Raw genomic sequence first — 22,033 nt, forward strand, 5'->3', positions numbered from 1 at the left:
TCACTTGTGGGGTGAAGGGTGTGGCTGTAAAGCACTGCAGTTGCCCAGGACCAAAGGTGGTATTGCCTCCATCCTAGAGGCAGTTGCAGTGAGCAGCTTACCTGGTTGCTTTGCTGGGCAATCTCTCGAGGATGGGGGATAGAAAGGGTCCTAGTATTAACCCAGAGGCTTCCCAGCTGTTAGGGCTGTGCTTATTCATGTCTCTGAATCTTCACAGTAGCCGTATCAGATATTACCCCCATTTTAGGGTTATGGAAACTGAGGCCTAGGTGGTCATGTGGTTAGTGTGTGGAGATGTAGGAAATTAAAGCCAGGTCTGTGCCTCTGAAGTCTATGGTCACTTTACTGTGCAGTAGTTCTCACTTAAATAAGCAGGCTCATGAGGATGGGGTGGGGGCAAGACTTGTCTGGGGCAATTCTTCAACTCCATTAGATCTTCCTATTTTATCTTTTCCCTTCCTCTATCACATACTACTTGGATTGTAGAATAATAAAAGGTTATATCCTAGAGATGACAGATTTGGGAGTGGGGAGCTGTGGATGGAGGTAAGGCCCTGTGACTCTGTATGGGTGCCTGACAGGGAAGGGGGTGTGTGGAGAAGTGGTAGAAGCAGGAGAAGGGGCTCAAGAAGATCCATCCAGTGCTTTAAAAGCCCATATTAGCCTTCTTTGCATTATCACCCTCCTTTTTCTCAGAAAGTTAGCTGAGCTACATACAGAGGTTGGCTTTGTGTGTGGTCACCAGATTTGGGACCTGGGCAAGTTGCAGTGATTCCTTCCTCCATAGTCCTCCCCTCGCCATTCTGGTTGACCCTCCTTCCTGCTTCCCATTCCATCCTAGGGGGCTGGATCCAGTTCTTTTGGACAGTAAACAGGAATTGAGAAGGTCAAGAAACTGCAAGACTAAAGGTAGCAGTGATTTGATTTTCCCTTGAGAATTGCCTGGGAATAGATTGTGTAACCTGGACATATGCAAACGGCAGGCACCCGCTCTGCCCCAACTTTTATCCGCTGCTCTCCCTCTCTGACCCTTGGGAAGAGTCTGAAACCACCGAATTCGTTTGACCCAAGGCAGTTTGGGGTAGTTTGCGTGTGCCCCTGATGAATGATGTTGCCAGAGAGCTGGAAGCCACTTTGCATATACCTTGAGGTAGTGTGAGCGGGTGGCATTCTTGGTACGGAGGTAGAAGCTCTGCCTGGCTTTAGCTCTGATGAGGAAGAGTTCAAAGGAAGCATAAAGGGGGGAGGGGAAGAGAGGGGGTTATTTTTCCCAAATATCAAATAGTGCCACCTGCTTTCTGGCCCTGAGCGCAAGGCTGTCAGCAGCCGAGGGCTTGGGGGAACGGAGTTCTGGAGGCTGCGCTTGGTTATGCCGTAACTGGGTCCTCCTTTTGCTGGAGCCTTCATTAGTTCAAAGCCTCGGGCAAGTCATGGAAACTCTTTGAGTCAGTTTCTTCTGCTTTAAATTGGGGAGACTGATGGTGATGACACAAGATGTTGTAAATATTAATTAGGATAATGGGTGTTTAAGTGCTTTGTGGAATACAAATTGCTATATGATGCTTGAAGCTGGGGCTGTTGATATCTTTTTAGAGTTCACATCCACTGCTGTAAACGCGAAGGTTATTTCTCTCAGACGCTCACCACCTTATTTCATCAACACAGTAGATGTTTCATTCCCTGTGAACACTTTTAGAGCTTTGGATATCATGTAGTCAAATCCCCTCACTTTAACAGAGCGTGGCTGTGGGGGGTAGGGTGGGGGGAGATGGTGGGCAGAGCTTGGACCTGCTGCTGGGGTGACGTGGGACACGTGTCCCTTAGTGCGGGAGAGACCCAGGAAACGTGCCGCAGGTAGACGCCTTGTTTTGTAAGCGGAGCCCATAACTCAAATAGAGTCTGGAGGAGGGGGCTGCCTGCTTCCTGGTGGCCACTGCGGCCCCTCACCTTGGTTCTGGGGTTTTCAGTCCTGCTCGGTTTAACCCTAAGTGTAAAAGCAGAGAGGATGTGTGACTTCCACCAAGTTGGCCCAGAGCACACGGCGCTGCCACCTGCCATGGAGCCAGTGTTGCCTGTGATTTTATACCACTGCGCTAGTCTCCAGATGGATCCCGCATGGGGGGATCTAAGAACTGAGACCACGTTATAATGAGTTCTTTTCTTTTTGAAGTCTTCATAGGTAATGTGAGAGAATGTCTATTGTGGAGTTATAGGTGTGGGTTTTAGAGGAAATTAGGATGCTTGAATGGAATGTTTGTTTTTTTTCCCATTTTTAACACATGTATTGCTAAAAGTTTCTGGTTGCAGTTACAAGAAAGAATACATGGAACACAAATATGATAGCCGAGTGGCTGCAGAAAGGCCCAGTTGAGGGCCCTGTGGGAATGGCAGAGCCCAGTGGGCTAAAAGGGGCTTAGGGGAAGGAACAGAGTCCACAGAACGTGAGGCGAAGGACACCGCCTCCAGGCAGACCTCCAGTGTATCAGGAGGCAGAGTCCTAGTTAGTGCTCCCTGTCTGCCCGCTGCCCCCCCCCCCCCCCCCCCCCCCCCCCCCCCCCCGTCTCCTCAGCTCCTGTTTGTCTTAGCAGAGTTAAGTTCATGCGGCTTGCTCCTAGTTTCCTGAGGAAGTCAGCCTGGCTCCTGATCCCATTGTCCTCTGGGAGTGGAACAGATGTGGAAGGCTGACATCAGACGAGACTGAGTGTGGGCTCCCCAGCCTGCTCTCAGCTGCATCCGCGTGACCAGGGTCTGTGAGCGCCGGCGCCATGGGGTGGCCTCAGCCGGTGGGTGCTGGGTACGCAGTCAACTGCTCTTCCCTCTTCTCCCATTTCCATCCCCCTTCAGCCACATGCTTAGCACCTTTCCGTCTGATGTTTTGCTTGTGGCTGTTCTCCTGAGATAGCCTGTTTCCTGCCTGGTATCTGAGCTATTTTGTCAGTCTAGGGCAGCAGAGCTTGAATAAAGCAGGTTTTAGCGGTGCCTGGAAGACCCCGCAGACTGAGGAGCTGGAGCTTGGCGTGACTTTCCTTATCGGGGGCCTGCAGACCTCCAGGGCCTTCCCACCGCGTTGGCCCCCTTCCCGGCTAAGCCCAGGCAGCCCGTGCCTCCTCACTCCCTTGCCCTTCTTTGCTGCTGGCCTTGGTAGCTGTTGTGTCAAAATTTTGCTTTCCCTTTTCAACTCCCCCAGAACTCCCAGAGACTTTTTTTTTCCCCCTCTAAATAAAAATCAGGATATGAAGCATTTTTACAGAACTGGAGTTTGCTATCATCTGTTTCCTTTTTCTCTAAAATAGTGATCCTACTAAAGTCAGGGTTGGAGGGTGGTTATTTCTGTTAAATGTCTCCAAGTGACAGGGTTTGTGGGAGTGCTTGTGGGTACAAGGTGCTTTAAACTTTATGAACTTTCAAGCTCTGTTTTGTTAACATGCACTTTCACATAGTACGTCTGTAAGATTTACAGCTATACAAGTTATCTTTTCACTTAACATTTTTTATATAGTGTGACACAGTCCACTTCGGTCATATTAAGCAGTTCAGAGTTTAATCATACTAAAGCGCTACAGTTTGCACGGTTAGCTAGGTTGGGGATTTTGGGTTCTTTCCTATTTTTCTATTTTAAAAGCACTGCTGAGAATATCTTTGTAGAAACAGCTTGTAGGGAGAGGAGGGAGGATGTGAGGATATATTTCCACAGAGTGCAATGAAAGGATAGGAACATCTATGATAAAACTCCTTGCTCCCTAATCCAGGCTTGCTTTCTAGAAGACTGGAGCTAGCTGCTATGTCAGTGTGCAACATGGTGCTCTCGGTTTTGTTTTCCTTACCAAGCTTAGTAGATGATCCGGGTGCCTGGCTGTGGACCTTTTTGCTTTGTATTTCAGACCATAGATCTTCCTGTCCACCCAGTGTCTTTATTCTTTTGATTTGTATTTCGTACCTGCCCCCAGACGTTCATGGTTTTCATATTTTATGAGTTCTCAGCTTCCTGAGTTCCAGCTTCCGACTGCAGTCCCTTGCCAGATATAAAATGATTCAGAGCATAGTGTTTCAGCCTGTTCAGGTTTGATTAGTGTGTAATCCCTCTTTATTCCACAGACCTGTCTTTCATTATTTATTTATTTTTAACCACAAAAATAATACAGGAATATATTCTTGTAGTAAATATTCAAACAACCCCAAACAAGTCTACCTTCACTTGTTTCTTTCCTCAGGTAACCACTGTAACAGTTTCATGTGTCTTCCTCCAGAATTTTTTTCTGTGTACGTATTTATAAATGGAAACTTGCAGATTTTAGTATTTTTGTTTTACTTATTATTTGATCAGTCTCTTAGCACATTTTTGTGCTCAAAAGTCAAACAAATCCTCAATACCTTGCTTGATGTAAAAGAGTCAAAGTAATAACTGTGGTACTTGATGATTACAGGAGAGTGGTGTTTCCCTGGCTCTCAAGCAAATACCATGCATTGGGTTGGCTTAAACAGTGGGAGTTTATTAGCTCACAGCTTTGAGGCTAAAAGAAAGTCCAAATCAAGGCATCACCAAAAGGTTGCTTTCTTCCTGAAGACTGGCGTTCTGGGGCTGGCTGCCGGCAATCCTTGGTCCTGGGCTCCTCTGTCACATGGCGGCCTCTCCTGGCCTCTCCCTTCTCTTTCGGTTCTGTTGAGTTTCTGCTTCTGGCTGCTACTTGTGGCCTTCTATCTGTTTGCATTTCATTCTGCTTATAAAGGACTCCAGTTAAAGGATTAAGACCCATCCTGAGTGAGGTGGACTACACTTAACTGAAGGAACCTGATTCAACAAGTCCTACTTACAGTGGATTCACATGCACAGGAATGGATTAAGTTTAAGAACATGTTTTTCTGGAGTTCATACAGCTTCAAATGATAAGTGGCTTCTGTTTCCTTCATTAATTACTTTTCAAATTTTCTACCTCAAACGTATTTTAGATTGGAAATAATAATCTTTGCACATCTTTAGATTCTGAGTTTTCTACATTGAAATTATGTTTTTATGACACAGTTCTTCTACCACTTGTTGCCTGCCAAATGACTACAAATCATTTGTACAGTGCATCTTTGACTTGGCATGAATGCATCATTTGTTGATTAAGTCCATTTACTATGTTGGTTTGATTTTTCAGTAGCCCTCAACAATTATAATAGCACCTTACTTCGCTGCAAAAAAATAAAATGAAGTTATAGAGAAAAAAAACTTAGCAGAAAAGCAAAAGAAGCTATCCTTATTCAACAATGACTAGTTTGCTTCCTGCATCCTTTGATGTTTGTGTGTATAATACCTATTTGCATATCCTCTCTCTTTTATTGCACTTAATTTATTTCATGCTTTCACAAGTTTGTGTGTGTGTGTGTGTGTGTGCTCAGTAGGTTTAATAATCTTGTACTTCCCTGTTTCCCAAGATGGAATTTTTTTAAAGCTCTGTTGCATTTGCATCTTTTGTTAACCTTCTTTACTTGCTTTTTGTTCTCACTGATCTTTTCTGAGTAAAGAGCAGTGCAGTTGTCTGTGCTTCCACTGCTAGGAAATTGTAATGGCGTTGTTTGTCCAGGTGCCTTACCCAGGTGGCACCCAGCATGTGCATTGTGTAAGACTTGCCGGTAAACCACTGTGTGACCTAGGTAAGACACTTACCCTCTTTGAGCCGCAATTCCTTAATCTGTACAATGAAAGTGTGACAGCAGATCTTCAAGACCCCTTTCTAGCTCTAATGCTGTGTATTTCATAGCAGTTAATAATAATGGTAGCAGTGGTGATAAAACTTTCACGTATTGAGTTTGTGCCAGCACTGTGCCAAGCACTACAAATACTTTATCTCATTTACTGTCATAACAGGAATGAGCTCATGACTCATGAACTGCTATCCCCATCTTGTATAAGGATTATGAGGCCAGGGAATTCCACTGTAGTTTTCCCTTTGGTCTGTGTGACTCCACCATCAAGCCCCAGTCATTGTCATGTTGGAAACTTCAGAAAAGCGTCCTGGGATCAGGTTCTGGCTCGGGCTCTGCCATCACAGGATGCTTCATCTCTCTGAAACTCAGTGAGGGTTGCATGGAACGACTTTCCACCCAGGACAACATTATCCCGTACCTGGACCTCCTCATTTGAATCCAATCAGGTGACCCTTGGTAGCTCTAGCTTCCGTTGGGGTGGCTCCAGTGGCTCCACTTGGAATGGCTCCTTTCAGGTTCCCAAGTTAGCAGTATAATTAGGAGGCCTCTGAAAAGCCTGGGGTTATGTTCATCAACCACACTAAATTTAACACGATGAATCCTTTTATCCCTGCTTTTATTGGCATATTACTTGAAGTTCACCTGGGGTGTTTGTTTTCTTAGCTTTTCAGTTGCAGTCAGTCTTAATGCATCTGTCAGGTGAAACATTCGGTATGAAAACCTACCTGTTAGAAATCCAGGTCCACTTTTGGTTATTCAGTATAGTTGGCTGAGTACTTCCCATCCAATTATGGGTTTGGAGTACAGTACATAGTTTGGAGGAATGACCTGGGTTTGAATGCAGTTTTGCCACTTATTTCCTGTGTTACTATGGGCAACTTACTTGATATTTCTGAACCTCAGTTTCTTCTGCTTTTGGGGACAACAATTGTGAATTAAATGGGAAAACACTGGTGACCTTCTTAACATAGTTTCTAACACTTAAATGATCCATAAATAGTTGCTCGCAGTTTTTGTAATATGGACTTTGGTTATCATGATTTGCTCAGGGTTAAATATGTGGAGGGACAGATTTTTGCTACTCTTCATGATATGTACCAACATGAAAAACATTAGTTTAATGCATGTACTAAAATAAAATCAAGACTAAAATACCTCACCCTGCCCTGGTAACATATTTGTTTGAACATGTGGTCCAAAGATAAAAAATAAAAGATATTCATTGAATTGAGTTAGAAAAAAAAAACTCTTGGTCTTTTGTTTTTATTTCTTATCAGAAAATGAAAATAGCTTTAGTTTATGATAAAAATAATCTATATTATATGTAAGAAATTATCATAGTATAGAAAAATCAAAGATAGGCTAAAATTGTCCCAGATCCCACTACTGGAGTTAAATATTTATTTATTTTCAAAATGCATCTCTTTATATATATATATATCTATCTGCATATTTTAATCTATTTAAAATATTACCTCCATGTATTCTATAGTGTAGTGTAGTTTGCCATGGACAACTTCCCATGACAAATAAATTTATGTCTTTATCATTTTATTAGCTATATATATTCCATTTTATGGATGATTCACAGATTGATTGAAATTTAGACTCTTTCTAGTTTTTTACTGTTATTAAAGCACACCAGTGAATGTGCTCGAATATATCTTTGTATACTTGTCTGATTGGTTCCTTAATAAAAGTCCTCAGAAATGGTGATGTTGGATTAAAAGGCATATCCAATTTAGATTTTGAAGCTTATTGCCAAATGGCCATCCAGAAAAATTGTACCAGTTCTGTATTCAAATCAAGAGTATGTAAGGGTGCTTGCAGGCACTGGTTTTTGAAGCACCAGATTTTTGGAATCCCTGCCCTCGAAGTTTTAGGGTACTCTACCAGTTTGGTATCTGTGGCACTTAGGAAGTGTATCTGTGCTGGTAGATCTTTGCCATTTTCCCTCATCTAATTGATATATTGTGCATGCAAGTTTTGAAATGTACATTTTGGATGAATAGCTATTCCGACATTTACCAGTTTCAAAGCAATGTTGTTGTTTCTTCCTCTTGGGTAAAGTTATTTTGCACAAGTAAAATATTTGGAAATTTATATAAGGTACTTTAAAAAAAGTCGCTGTGATGAGCAGACCTTGCCAGATTTGTAGAAACTAAATAAATCAGTGTGTTGAAAGAAGGCTGTTGAGAACCACCCTGCAGTGCATATGGTGATCATTTAGTGATTTTGTCATTGTGGGACACCTTGTGGTGATCCGTCTTCCCTCACTCCCAGGTACACAGGTATGTGCCCACACCGCACACTGGGTGATGGATTTGGCTGCAGGCATACAGGTCTCTGATGCTGTCAAGTGAGTGCTTGTCTCACAGTATAGGCTGGTTTCCCTTCTCTGATGGTTGACCCAGCAGGTTTTGGTTCACCTGTTGCAAACATAACAGGTGATTGAGGCCTTGGCGAAGGTCCAGTTGGAGGTTGGGGGTGAGGGCTGTTGGCTCTGAAGAGATACTTTTGGTGCCACTGCCCCTGGTTCTGGTGAGATGGGAACAGAATCCAAGATATTCTCAGAAATAAAAATATTGGGAGAAAAAGAAGTGTTTCTTTTTCCTTTTGCCTGCTGTCAAGGGTTGCCTTCTTTAGGAGCTCAGAAAAGCAGTTTTTTGCAAGATCAGGTTAAATAGTTCAGTAAAATTACCTAAAACTACCTCACGGGGTTATTTAGAATCAGCTGATGCTGGGGTGTGGGGAGTGGAAAACCGACAGACCAGAGTTTGCAGACTGGGGTTATTTTCCCTTTGTCTCTAGCTTACTGATTTTGTGTCATCTTCTGTATAATGGCTTAGCAATTGGACTAGGAGATCTCCAAGTTCTTTTCCCTTATTGTATATGACCAAAATGATGTGCTAGTGAATGCTCCCTCTGAGTTTATTTTTATTTTGGCAACACTTCTGGCTCTTTTCTCAAACTCTCGTTGAATTTCTTTTACTACTAAAAAAATGCTTTAAATTTATTTTTACTCTTACTAATAGATATATAGAAGAGTGCATAAATTAATATATTATAATTTAAAGAGTTAATATAAAGCAAACACTTGTAACCCTCTCTGAGTAGCCACCATCTTCATGCGTGTGATAATAATCTCCTTGCTTTTATTTATAGTTTTACCAGTGATATATACACAAGATAATTTAGTTTCGCCTGTTTAAACGTTTGCAGTTATTATACTGTACGTACACTTTTGCAGCTCGTTCTTTTGCATAACATTATTCTTGTGAATTTCCATTGTTGGGTAGCACTCTCGTAAATAAATATATGACAGTTTATCCATTCTGCCATTGACAGGTAATTTGGGTTTGTTTAGTTTTTTACTATTTTGTGTCAATCTGGACACATGCAGATGTGTATGGACTCTGAGTAGCTTCAGTTATATTAGACAGTGCCAGAATGCGCCCTTCTAGTTTTTGTCCTTTTGCATACATACTTTGCACAACTATGATTTAGCTTAGTTATTTGGTCTTAATTCTTAATGACGGCTGCTGTTCTTCAGTCCTCTGCTTTTTTCCCAGAAGGGAGTAGGTCTGTTATTGCTCTGGCTTAAAACCCACCCTGCAGGCCACAGTGAGTTTCTGAGCTTCCCAAAAGGCTTCTGGAAATATTTAATAGTGTCATTAATGTTCTCTGTTGTTTTTTGAAAAGTCGAATTTGTGATGAGTTAAAGCTGCCATCTGAATGTTTGTATGACTCTTTTCTTGGCAAAGGTTCCCTTGGAGCATGGATCTGATTTTTTAAATTTTATTATTATTATTTTTGCCTGCTGTCTTTTGAGAATGTCGTTTGCTCTCAGCTTGGCCTTGAGTTGGCCTGCTCTCAGGTTGGAACGTGGAGAGGCGACACGGGAGAGGAGAGGGGAGTACGGCTCCCAAGCAGCCCGCATGGGGGAGGCACGTGGTCGGCTGCCCTCCTTTCCTCTCTGTTTGTGGCATCTTTGGGATCCAGGAATGAAATCATTGCCTTCCCACCCTGGCTGGCTCGTATTGAAACCTCAGGGTGCTGGGAACCAGACTGGCACAGTGCTGCATCCCTAGCTAACTCTTCCAGGTCCCGGGCAAGGGGAGCAGGAGCTGTTTGATCCTGCTGGAAAATGCACACTGTTTCTGTAAAGGGCCAGACTGTAAATATTTTAGGCCTATAGGCAAAATCAAAGATACTACGTAGGTACTATGTAGGCAAGAAAGAAAATACATTTCTATACATTTTTAATTGATGAAATAGAGTGCAATTTTTTGGACGCTACCAGTCTACTAGTGAGATGAATGGGATTCTTTTGAGTCTGAAAAATGACGAATGTACAGTTCTGTGGTGTCCTTCCCTGGGTGGGCTTTCCTTTACCCACACTGTCCACGGTCCCCGGGAACAGCCACAGCTTGGGACGAGCAGTAGCGATTCTTAAGGATCTGCTTTAATGAATAAGTAAGAACCAATGACTTAAGTTAACAGTTTGGGGTTTCCTAAAGAGACGCTTTTAAATGGTTGAAAGCAGTTGTTTATTTTCCTCTGAAATATTTCAAAGAGACTGTTTATGTAATAAATTTACTCTATGAAACTTGTTTTACAAACTAAAGGTCAGCTTCAGTCTGCCTTCTCAGAATTAATGAGGCTTGGCCAGACTTAGAATCTGTTGTGCAGTTGCTACTTAGGTCTTACTGTTTATTAGATTTTTCCCCCATGTTTATAGTTGTATACACAAGTTTTGGTGAAAGATGCAGGGTTTTTTCCTTAAGTTTGACTAGATTTTGGGGTGAGGTGGGGTATACAGGGAGATAGTAAGGTGAATGAATTTCTAATCTGGTTAGAAATTCAGCCTGATTGACATACGCTATTGGCTCCTTGAAAGTCTTGGGTTTTGTTTCTTGGTTTCTTGAATTTTGTTATTTTTGTTGTTGTCGTTTTAAGAGTCCAGTGATGTTTTTATATATAATTGATAGAAGACTTTTTTTAGCATTCAGTCTTAATCATTGCAAGTTCTCCTGACCAAATTTAATCTTAATTATCTATAAATATACACCATAATGAAGGGCGTGTTTTTGAGTAGGGAGGTAATTGCTTTTTCCTCTTGCAATTTTAATTAAAAGTTACCTCTGTCACCTATCTCTCCTTTATTCCCAATTTCTGTTTAACAGACTGTAGAAAAATAGCAGTTATTGTTTATTCACTTGTTTCTGATTTGGAAAATTCCATATGGTGGCTTATTTTTGCGAGACTTTGATGCAGTATATGATCAGGGAGGGTTATGCTCTGCAATATAATATGGAAGGAAATTTGTCAGCATTCACCTGTGTTAATAGGTTTATTTCAACTGCGATTAACCTCCCAGGCTCAAGTATACCCCCATTGAACATAACCAAAGCCAAACTCCTGTGGACAGAAGAGTGCTCTCATCTTGGGGAGCACGAGAAGCTGGAGAGCTAAAATCCAGTTATGAGAGGCAGAAAACTGCTCTCCCTGACCACTCGCTGACTGCTGCCTAGGATGGAGCCTGCAGATGACTTCCGAACCGTGTGTCCCAGCCTGTGTCCTCATCCTTAGGTAGCCTTGTCCTGAATCTCGTGCTGCCTGCCCTGAGTCATCACTCACTATGGCCTGAATAACCTCCGAGTACTGCTTTCACCTTTCCAGTACCAAAACACCCTTCTGTAGCTGCCCCATTGCCTCTGGGATCAGCTGAAACCCCAGCCTGGCATTGGAGCCTCTGCCCATCTCTCTGGTCTTATAATTGTTTACTCAACTGCTTATTGTTGAGTCAGTTCTATGCCAGGCTCTCTGTTAGGCACTGGGGAGACAATGATGCGCATACATCAGTTCCTGCTATTAGGGTAGAACATTAAAAAAAGTAAAAAGAAGTAGTAAAATTGATTTCATTTATATTTATTTCACTCAGTATATCCAAAATATTATTGTTTCAGTATGTGACACTAGCCACATTTTGCTTAACAGCACACGGGGCTGGTAGCTGCCAGCACAGGTCTAGAAGCAGAGCTGGACAAGTTCAGAAGCAGTTCAGTGTAGGTGATAAGTCTTGTGCTTCTAGTTTTTATCAAAGTTAGTAATTTTGTGTTTATTTAGGGGATTATCTTTTGATCTTTGGCTAGATTGGAAAATTCATGGACCATGCTTACTGTTGTATCTCTAGTACCTGGCTTAGTAGGTGCTCAGTAAATATTATTAGGTGCTATATTGAGTCAGTGCAGGGTGCTCTGGAAAAACCTGGGAAGAGTACCTAACCCATTCTGGAGAAGAGGAGAGGAGGAATCAGAGAAGATTTCCAGGAGGAGGCGATACCTCTTAACCAACTTGCAAAGTTGAAGTAGAAGTTAAAGGGTCATGATGAGGCAGGGAGAATATTCTAAGATTGGAAGAGAGTGTATAAATGCTTGGAAATAAAAGAGAAGATAGAAAGTTGAGGGGAAGCGACAAGTAATGCTTGGAAGTAAAAGAGAAGATAGCAAATTGAGGTGGGGGGAGCTACAGGTCGTTCATTTTGACTGAAGCTTATGCTTATGCAAATCAAAGTGGGGGAGAATATCAAGAAATGAGGCTGAGGAAGTAACCAGGGGTCAGATAGTAAAAAGTTGCTTTTAATGTGTGCTAAAGAGTTTGGACATTATTATAAGGACACTGGGAAATCTAACCAGTTACCCGGGCTGGGAACTGACCTTTGAATCTTTTTTATTATTTCTTTCCTTTGTGTGTGATATTTTCTCTCTTTACAGTACCCCCAGCACATATAAAGTACAAAATACAAATGTTGGCTGACTTGTAATGCTTCCCTATGGCTTACCCAGGCTGGTGTCAGTGTCTTCTGCTGTCTGTAGGAAGGTTTGGAAAGAGGAGTGGTTTTATTATTTGAATGCAGGTCAGATGCTTTTCTAGACAATTCCAAAGACTGGGCAGTACCAAATTCTCTCAAAAGTACTAGCCTAGATGTTTTTTAGATCAAATGTGTTTTTCTGTAATGACTGTTAATCTAGGAATTGGGATCTTAAGCAGAGCTTTGATGAGTGCATTGAAATTGTATCTTCATATGTGAGAGCTGTCTTGTCCCACACTTGATGGGTAAATCTTCAGGAACTAGTGCTTTTTTTTTTTCTGACATAGCCCTGAACAAATCATCAGTCTGATCACTGGCACTAGCAAAACAGAGCCTGGCCCCTTGGAAGTCAGGGCATGCTCTGCAAGATGTTTACTGGGCAGCAGATTGAAGAGTAAAAGTTGATAAGGCTTTGTGAAGAGGAGAGTGAAAGAGTGATTTTCAAAGGTTATTCACTGCATCCAAATCCCCTTTTATATCTCAAGGGGAAATCAGGATTGGATTAGAGTTGACCACCTAGGGAAATGAGTTAATTCTCTTACAAGAATTTTTGACTGTGTAGCATCAGTTTTTACCAACCTTTTTCTACAATATGTTAAAAAATAAAACTTTTCATAATTCTTTTTGTATTGAAACCACTCTGTCAATTTTCTCATGACTTGCGACCCATTTTTCTATTTAAAAATGTCAGCTGTAATTACTTCTGTTTTTAGCATTCAGTAAAATAGCCGGTGTGTAGAACAAGGACTTGTGATGCTGCTATTGAAAATGAATTAAAGAGGTGACTCAGGAAGGATGGAACTCCAGAATCCATTTCTTTAAGGTGCTATGCTCTGTTTCAGGTGACAGACTATTGGAATTTTTTTTTTTAATCACTGATTGGATTTTTTAAAAATTGAGACTGTTCACATACCATACAACTATCCAAGGATCCAAAGTGTACAATCAGTTGCCCATGGTATCCTCATACAGTTGTGCATCCATCACCACAATTAATTTTTTTTTCAATTTTTAGAACATTTTGATTACTCCAGAAAGGAAATAAAGACAAAAAGAGGAAACTCAAATCTTCCCATACCCCTAACCACCCCCATTCCATTATTGATTCATAGTATTGGTATAGTACATTTGTTACTGTTGAAGAAGGAATGTTAAAATACTACTAACTAGTATATAGTCTGCAGTAGGTATATATTTTTTCCTATATGCCCTTCTATTAACTTCTAGTTATAGTGTCATGCATTTGTTCTAGTTCGTGAGAGAGATTTCTAATATTTGTACAGTTAATCACAGACATTGTCCACCACAAGATTCATTGTTTTATACATTCCCATCTTTTAACCTCCAACTTTCCTTCTGATGAAATGTGTGACTCTGAGCTTACCCTTTCTACCACTTTCACACACCATTCAGCACTGTTAGTTATTCTCACAACATGCTACCATCACCTCTGTGTCCATTTCCACATGTTTAAGTTCATCCTAGTTGAACATTCTGCTCATAATGAGCAACCGCTCCCCATTCTTTAGCCTCATTCTATATCCTGGTAACTTATATTTTATGTCTGTGAGGTTACATATTATAATTAGTTCGTATCAGTGAGACCCTGCAATATTTGTCCTTGTGTATCTGTCTTATTTCACTCAGTATAGTGCCCTCACAGTTTCTTCATCAACCCATTTTTTTAAAGGCGGTTTTGTTCACACACCATACATTCTATCCTAAGTAAACAATTGTTGGTTCTCTATATAGTCACGTAATTACGTATTTGGCACCATCACCACTGTCTATATAAGGACATCTCCATTTCTTCCACAAAGGAGAAAGAGTCAAAGAAGGTAGAGAGACAAAAGAAAAAGAAAAAAGGAAAGAGAGAAAACAAAAACATGACAGCTAGAAAGCAACAAAAGGAAAAATAGTGTTCCAGTTTGCTAATGCTGCCAGAATGCAAAACACCAGAGATGGATTGGCTTTTATAAAAGGGGGTTTATTTGGTTACACAGTTACAGTCTTAAGGCCATAAAGTGTCCAAGGTAAGGCATCAACAATTGGGCACTTCACTGGAGGATGGCCAATGGCACCCGGAAAACCTCTGTTAGCTGGGAAGGCACGTGGCCGGCGTCTGCTCCACGTTTTGGTTTCAAATGATTTTCTCCCAGGACTTCCCTCTCTAGGCTTCAGCTCCTCAAAAATGTCATTCTTAGTTGCTCTTGGGGTGTTTGTCCTCTCTTAGCCTCTCCGGAGCAAAAGTCTGTTTTCCAAGGCCGTCTCCAGAATGTCTCTGTAAATTGAAGTTCCTCTCTCAGTTCTAGAGCATTCTTCAAAGTGTCCCTCTTGGCTGTAGCAGCTTGCTCCTTCTGTCTGATCTTATATAGTGCTCCAGTAATTTAATTCAGACCCACCCTGAATGGGCGGGCCAACACCTCCATGGAAATTATCCAATCAGAGTCATCACCCACAGTTGGGTGGGGTGCATCTCCATGGAAACACTCAAAGAATTACAATCTAATTAACACTGATAGGTCTGCCCACACAAGATTACATCAAAGATAATGACATTTGGGGTGACATAATACATTCAAACTGGCACAGATAGCATTAACCTAAAGTAGAATAAAGAGTCAGACAACATCACCAATGCCAGGAGTCCCACATCCTTCCACTACCCCACCCCCCCAGCCCCCATATACCATTTAGCTTTGGTATATTGCCTTTGTTATATTGAAGGAAGCATAATACAATGTTTTTGTTAATTATAGTCTCCAGTTGGCATTGATTGTATTTTCCCCCCAATCCCACCCTATTTTTAACACCTTGCAATGTTGGCATTCATTTGTTCTACTTCATGTAAAAACATATTTGTACCTTTTATTACAATCGTTGAGCACCCTAAGTTTCACTGAGTTATGCAGTCCCATTCTTTATCTTACCTCTTTCCTTCTGGTGTCCTACATAGTCCTATCCTTCCTCTTTCAACCATGCTCACAGTCGTCTTTGTTCAGTGTACTCACATTGCTGTGCTACTATCTCCCAAAATTGTTTTCCAAACCTCTCACTCCTGTCTTTTCCTTTCTGTCTGCAGTGTTTCCTTTAGTGTTTCCTCTAGAGCAGGTATCTTGTTGACAAACTCTGTTATTGTCTGTTTGTCAGAGAATATTTTAAGCTCTCCCTCATATTTGAAGGACAGTTTTGCTGGAAATAGGATTCTTGGTTGGTGGTTTTTCTCTTTCAGTATCTTAAACATATCACCCCACTTCCTTCTTGCCTCCATGTTTTCTACTGAGAAATCCGCACATAGTCTTATCAAGCTTCCTTTGTATGTGGTGGATCTCTTTTCTGTTGCTGCTTTTGGGATTCTCTCTTTATCTTTGATGTTTGATAATCTGATTATTAAGTGTCTTGGTGTAGGCCTATTCAGGTCTGTTCTGTTTGGGGTGTGCTGCATTTCTTGGATCCGTAATTTTATGTCTTTCATAAGAGATGGGAAATTTTCCTTGATTATTTCCTCTCTTATTGCTTCTGCCCCTTTTTCCTTCTCTTGTCCTTCTGGAACACCAGTGACATATACATTCTTGCTTCTCATTTTGTCCTTAAGTTCCTAGAGATGTTGCTCGTATTTTTCCATTCTTTTCTCTATCTGTTCTTTTGTGTGTAGGCTTTCGGTGCCTTGTTCTCCAGTTCCTGAGTGCTTTCTTCTGCCTCTTGAGATCTGCTGTTGTATGTTTCCATTGTGTCTTTCATCTCTTTTGTTGTGCCTTTCATTTCCATAGATTCTGTGAGTTGTGTTTTTGAACTTTCAATTTCTACCTTATGTACGCCCAGTGTTTCCATTATACGCTTCATCTCTTTTGCCATATCTTCCCTAAACTTTTTGAATTGATTTAGCATTAGTTGTTTAAATTCCTGTATCTCAGTTGAAGTGTAAGTTTGTTCCTTTGACTGGGCCATAACTTCATTTTTCTTAGTGTAGGTTGTAGTTTTCTGTTGTCTAGGCATCTGGTTTCCTTGGTTACCCCAGTCAGGTTTTCCCAGACCAGAAGAGGCTCAGGTCTTGGAAGGAGGGAATAGTATCTGGTTTCCCTGAGGGTGTACCTTAGAAGATTGATACACCCTGTGAGGCCTTGAGTCACTGTGCTTTTCTGCCCAGCAGGTGGTGCCTGTCAGCTTGAAACTCCAGACTGGTGTAAGGAGGTGTGGCCTGTGGCTGTTTTCCCCCATGCTCTGGGTTCTGGTTCTGAGTGGAAGGCAGATAGTAGAGCTTGGCCCCACCTCTTTCCTCTTAGGGAAGATAGACTACCCCCTGGGAGGGGTCATTAGCATTTGAATGGGCTCTGCTTGTGCTATCTCCACTGTTGTCTGGGTCAGAGCCCTGGGAACTGAAAATGGCTGAGGCTTTCTCCACTGAACTGAAAAAGGGACAGAGAGCCCCCCTAAAGGGCCAGTCCGCGGCCACCTTCCTGCTCTCCAAGGTCAGTCGCCACCCAAAGCCTCTGTCTGCTTGTTGGGGATTTGTAGCTTGCATCGAGCAGTCCATGTTTTTTAATTAAAACCCCAGTTGGAGCTCAGCTGAGATATACTTGCTTGCTTGGAGAGTGCTGCTCTCTAGCACTGCGAGGCTTTGCAGTTCAGGCCATGGGGGGAGGGGGCTCCCGGCTTGTATCTGCAGTTTTTACTTACAGATTTTATGCTGCTATCTCAGGCATTCCTCCCAATTCACGTTGGTGTATGATATGTGGACAGTCATGTTTGTCCCCCAGCAGTTATTCCAGATTATTTACTAGTTGTACCTGGTTGCTTATTAGTTATTCCAGGGGGACAAACTAACTTCCACTCCTCTCTATGCTGCCATCTTCTTCCCTCTCCCTGGAATTTTTATCTGATCAAAATTCGCAGTGGGTAAACATAACTACTTGCTATTGAGTGCCTACTATATACCAGATGTTGGGCTTGGTGCTTCCCCTGCCTTTTTTTTTTTTTTTAAATTCAGTTTTATTGAAATATATTCACATACCATACAGTCATCCATGGTATACAATCAACTGTTCACAGTACGATCATATAGTTATGCATTCATCACCACAGTCTATTTCTGAACATTTTCCTTGCGTCAGAAAGAATCAGAGTAAGAATGAAAAATAGAAGTGAAAAAAGAACCCCAAAACCACCCCCCCATCCCACCCTATTTGTCATTTACTTTTTATCCCCATTTTTCTACTCATCCATCCATACACTAGATAAAGGGGGTGTGATCCACAAGGTTTTCACAATCACACTGTCACCCCTTGTAATCTACATTATTATATAATCGTCTTCAGGAGTCCAGACTGTTGGGTTGAAGTTTGGTAGTTTCAGGTATTTACTTCTACCTATTCCAATACATTAAAACCTAAGAGGTGTTATCTATATAGTGCATAAGAATGTCCACCAGAGTGACCTCTCGACTCCATTTGAAATCTCTCAGCCACTGAAACTATTTCGTCTCAATTTTGCATCCCCCTTTTGGTCAAGAAGATATTCTCAGTCCCACGATGCCGTGTCCAGATTCATCCCTGGGAGTCATATCCTGCATTGCCAGGGAGATTTACAACCATGGGAGTTGGGTCCCTTGTAGTGGGGAGGGCAGTGAGTTCACCTGCCGAGGTGGCTCAGTTAGAGAGAGAGAGGGCCACATCTGAGCAACAAAGAGGTACTCGGGTGAGACTCTTAGGCACAATTATATGCAAGTTTAGCCTCTCCTTTGCAGTAATGAGCTTCATAAGGGCAAGTCCCATGATTGAGGGCACAGCACATCCAACCGCCAGTCCCAATGTTTGTGACAACATCAATGCCAGTCCAGGTGAGGAAGTCCAACACTTCTGCACCTTCCCCTAGCTCCTTGGGGCTGGGTGTTCCCCCACGTTTTTAATTGTCTTTACAGTAACCCTGGTATCGCTATCCCAGTTTACAGATTTCTCTCCCTTCCGTTACGAAAACTAAAAGTTGATACCTGTTGCTCTTCTCTACTGCATTGTTTAATGAAGTTGAAAGGAAATTTCACCCCTGTTTTGTCTGTGAATGTTCCATGACACCAACCAAATGTGGGCTCTTAAGATTTTTTTCCTCTCTTAGTCGAACTATGCGAATATTCTCTCTTAGGTAGATGCTCTTGACTTCTAGATACAGTTTGCAGTAATAAAAACGGCAGCCCCTATCCTTTAGCGTGATGTTTGATGGTGCTTGCTATACTTCCACATTTGGTAGCTTATTAGATTTCCTACAGTTGTTTCAGTTTGACTAATGAATTTAAGAGAAATTTAATTATGTGGCTAAGGTTATGATCTCAGAAGTAGCAGAGCTATAGTTAAATTTCCAGGTTTGATTAGCCACTGGACAAGTATTGTTTGAGCACCTACTATGTGCTAGGCATTATAAGTGCCATGTAAATGTTTGTTGACTGTTAAATACATACACGTATTTAATACACAAATGTGTTCACGGTTCTTTCCCTCTGCAGTGGGAAGGAACAACAGGCATAATGGGGAGCCCTGCTTGAACACAGGGAGAATTAAGACTTGGTAGAAGTGGATATGTTCAGGTTAACTAATTTCACTGGGAAAGGCTTATGTCCAGGAGTTACTCTTGGCAGGAGGCAGCTGACATACTTAAGGTGGGTGACGCAAGTGAGGAGGAGTTGGTTTTTAGTGATTACCAACAAAACTTCTGCTTAGCACAGTTTGAAAACGAGTCTTCCACATTACACTGAAAATTTGTCCCACAGAAATAACCTAACAAAGTTGGTCAGGGAACCTCCAAAGTGCCTCTCATGTGGCTGCTTTCCGGTAGTGATGGTCTAACTGACAACTCGTTTTAATTAATATATTCTCTGTATTTTAGGCTTTGGATGTGGACCGGATGGTTCTTTACAAAATGAAGAAATCTGTGAAAGCAATCAACATCTCTGGGCTGGGTGAGTATACATTCTTTTCCAGGAGTTTATTTGTGGGAAGTATTGTATTTGAAGTTCTAATCCCATAATTTTGATCAGCATTAAGGAATAATCAACCAAACTACTTTTCTAGGCTTGCAAATTATAGAGGTGAGTTGGTATGTTTATTTTTGCAAAATGTGTTTTGTTTGCTAATATTCTGGTACTAGTATGGGATTTCATCTTCTTATTCTTCTGTCCCCCCCCCCCCACTCCCATGTTGTGCTTCCTGTTCTCTAGAGCGTAGCTAAGTTTCCCACGACAGCCCTACACGAACCTGCTTTGTCCAACTGGTTGTCAAGGACACCAGACTTGTTCCTGCTCTGTTATTTGGCTCGTGCTGTTAATTATATCTATATGCTCTTTCCTTTTCTCTCTTATCCATCTAATTCTTGCCTGTTCTAATTTGGGAAGAAAATAAGTATAAAGAAGTATAAGCAACTAGTCAAAGTAATATTTGATCTAGAATGATAAATATGTTTGAAGCACAAACAAAACCACTGCCACTTGTGGCTTAAAGTTGGCAGGCTGTGCATATGTGGCAGGTCTGCTCCCTGCACAGAACTTTAGAAGTCATAGAAATTATTTTTTAAAAATCAATAAATAATTGTATAGTTTCATTCAGAAACCAGAAAGTGGAAGCCTGAGGGAGCTGGACATTGTGAGGAATCCTTGACAGATTGAAAACAGGTTAGATGAGTTGAGGAGAAAAAGGGTAGCTGTGGGAAAGTACCACTCTGGAGGGTGGCTGAAACACTGTGGGTGCCGTGAGGGTGATGAAATGGCAGGAGGGGCCCGGGGTCTCCTCCCACAGAAGTTGTTAGGTCACTTGACATCTATGCAATGTTCCCTTTACCCTCGTGGTATCTCCGTTTAGTGAAATGGTGACTGGAACAGAGGGGCAGGGAAGTGCTTCATGTGGCTGTGATGTCAGAAGGGATGTGGAACAATCGGGAAGTACACGTCCCACCTCACCCCCTCTCTCAGTTAAAACTCTGAGCACAAACTCTGGTAACTGCTTTTGCCTTTTCCCCAGTGAGGGCCATCCAAGCCAAGGCCGTGAAAAGCTCAATTGGAAATCTCAACTGCAAGCATGATATCATAATAAAAAATTGCCAAACATATTTAAGGACAGATTTAACAAAAGATGTGCAAGAAGTCTATGTTGAGAACTATTAAACACTGCTGTAAGACATTAAAGACCTGTATAAACAGAGAGAGATTATGATGTTCATGGATTGGAAGATTCAAGATTAAGATGTCAGTTCTCCCCAGATTGATCTCAAGATGCACCAGAATCCCAATCCCAGTCTCAGCCAGGGAAATTGACAAACTGATCAAACTGATTCTAAAATGTATATGGAAATGCAAAGGACCTAGAATATCCAAAGCAATCTTCGGGAAAAATGTGAATCAGAGGACTTAACTGCCTGACTTCAATTCTTGTAAAGGTGTAGTAATCACGATTGCGTAGTACTAGAATAAGGATCAACAAATAGATCAATGGGACAAAATGGAGAATCTAAAAATAGACCCATGTCTAAAGGGTTTTTAGATTTTAAGCAAAATTGCCAAAGCAATCCAATGGGGAGAAGAAACTCTTCAATAAATGGTGCTGGCACAACATCCAGTTGTTGGGATAATATCTACTTGTTGGAACAATTGGATATCCAAACAAATGAACTGTGATCCTCTGTGATGGCTTACCCAAAACTTAATTAGAAATGGCTCAAGATTTAGATCTAGAAACTAAAATTATAAAGTTTCTAGAAGAAAACATGGGAGAATATCTTTGCAGCCTGGAGTAAGCAAAGGTTTCTTAGATAGGACACAAAAAGCAATGACCATAAAATAAAAAGTTGATGAATTATATACTTCATCAATATTAAAACTTCTGCTCATTGAAGGATACCATTTGGAACAGGTCTAACATTTGAAGAGCACAAAATCAATAAACTTAAGTTATACATAAGGAAACTGAATTAATAGGGCAATCAGACAAGGACTTTAAAATGAGTGTTTATGATTAATGTACTCAGAAGTAAGGGAGGTTGTAAAATTACTGAAAATGGAAAAGGTACTAGTGAAAAAGAACCATGGAAAGACTTAGAAATAAAAAATATACCTGTTGAAATAAAAACTAAAATTTGTTGAATGTGAGATCTTATATATCTGAAGAGTTAATTAGTGAGTCCTCAGATTTCCTGAACACAGCACAAGGAGTGAAACAGTTGGACAGTATAAAAGATAAATCAGGAGACATAAAGAATGGGTACAGGAGGGTCACCAGTATCCACCTAACAGGAGTTCCGGAAGAGAGAAAATAGGGAATGGGAAAGAGGAGATTTTTCAGAAATAATAGCTAAAAAATTTCCAGAACTAAAGAAAAATCTTTAGGATCTGATTGAGAGAGTCCACTGTGTGTGTGTGTGTGTGTGTGTAGATTGTGTGTGAGTGTTTCTCAAGATTTGCCATACTGAAATTTCAGGGTATCGGGGAAAATT

The 22,033-nt window shown here is 41.4% G+C and overlaps 1 protein-coding gene across 5 annotated transcripts in view; it reads left to right on the forward strand.

Moving 5' to 3' along the window:
• ASAP2 (ArfGAP with SH3 domain, ankyrin repeat and PH domain 2) overlaps window positions 1-22,033 on the forward strand; it is a 217,701-nt gene that overhangs the window by 49,573 nt on the left and 146,095 nt on the right. For all 5 annotated transcript variants that reach the window (XM_037812568.1, XM_037812566.1, XM_037812569.1 and 2 more), the window contains exon 2: window positions 19,439-19,511. In XM_037812568.1, the coding sequence (XP_037668496.1) occupies window positions 19,439-19,511 (73 nt within the window). The remainder of the gene's footprint in view (window positions 1-19,438; window positions 19,512-22,033) is intronic.

Source organism: Choloepus didactylus, chromosome 20 (assembly GCF_015220235.1).
Source record: "Choloepus didactylus isolate mChoDid1 chromosome 20, mChoDid1.pri, whole genome shotgun sequence".
Taxonomy (NCBI): Eukaryota; Metazoa; Chordata; class Mammalia; order Pilosa; family Megalonychidae; genus Choloepus; species Choloepus didactylus.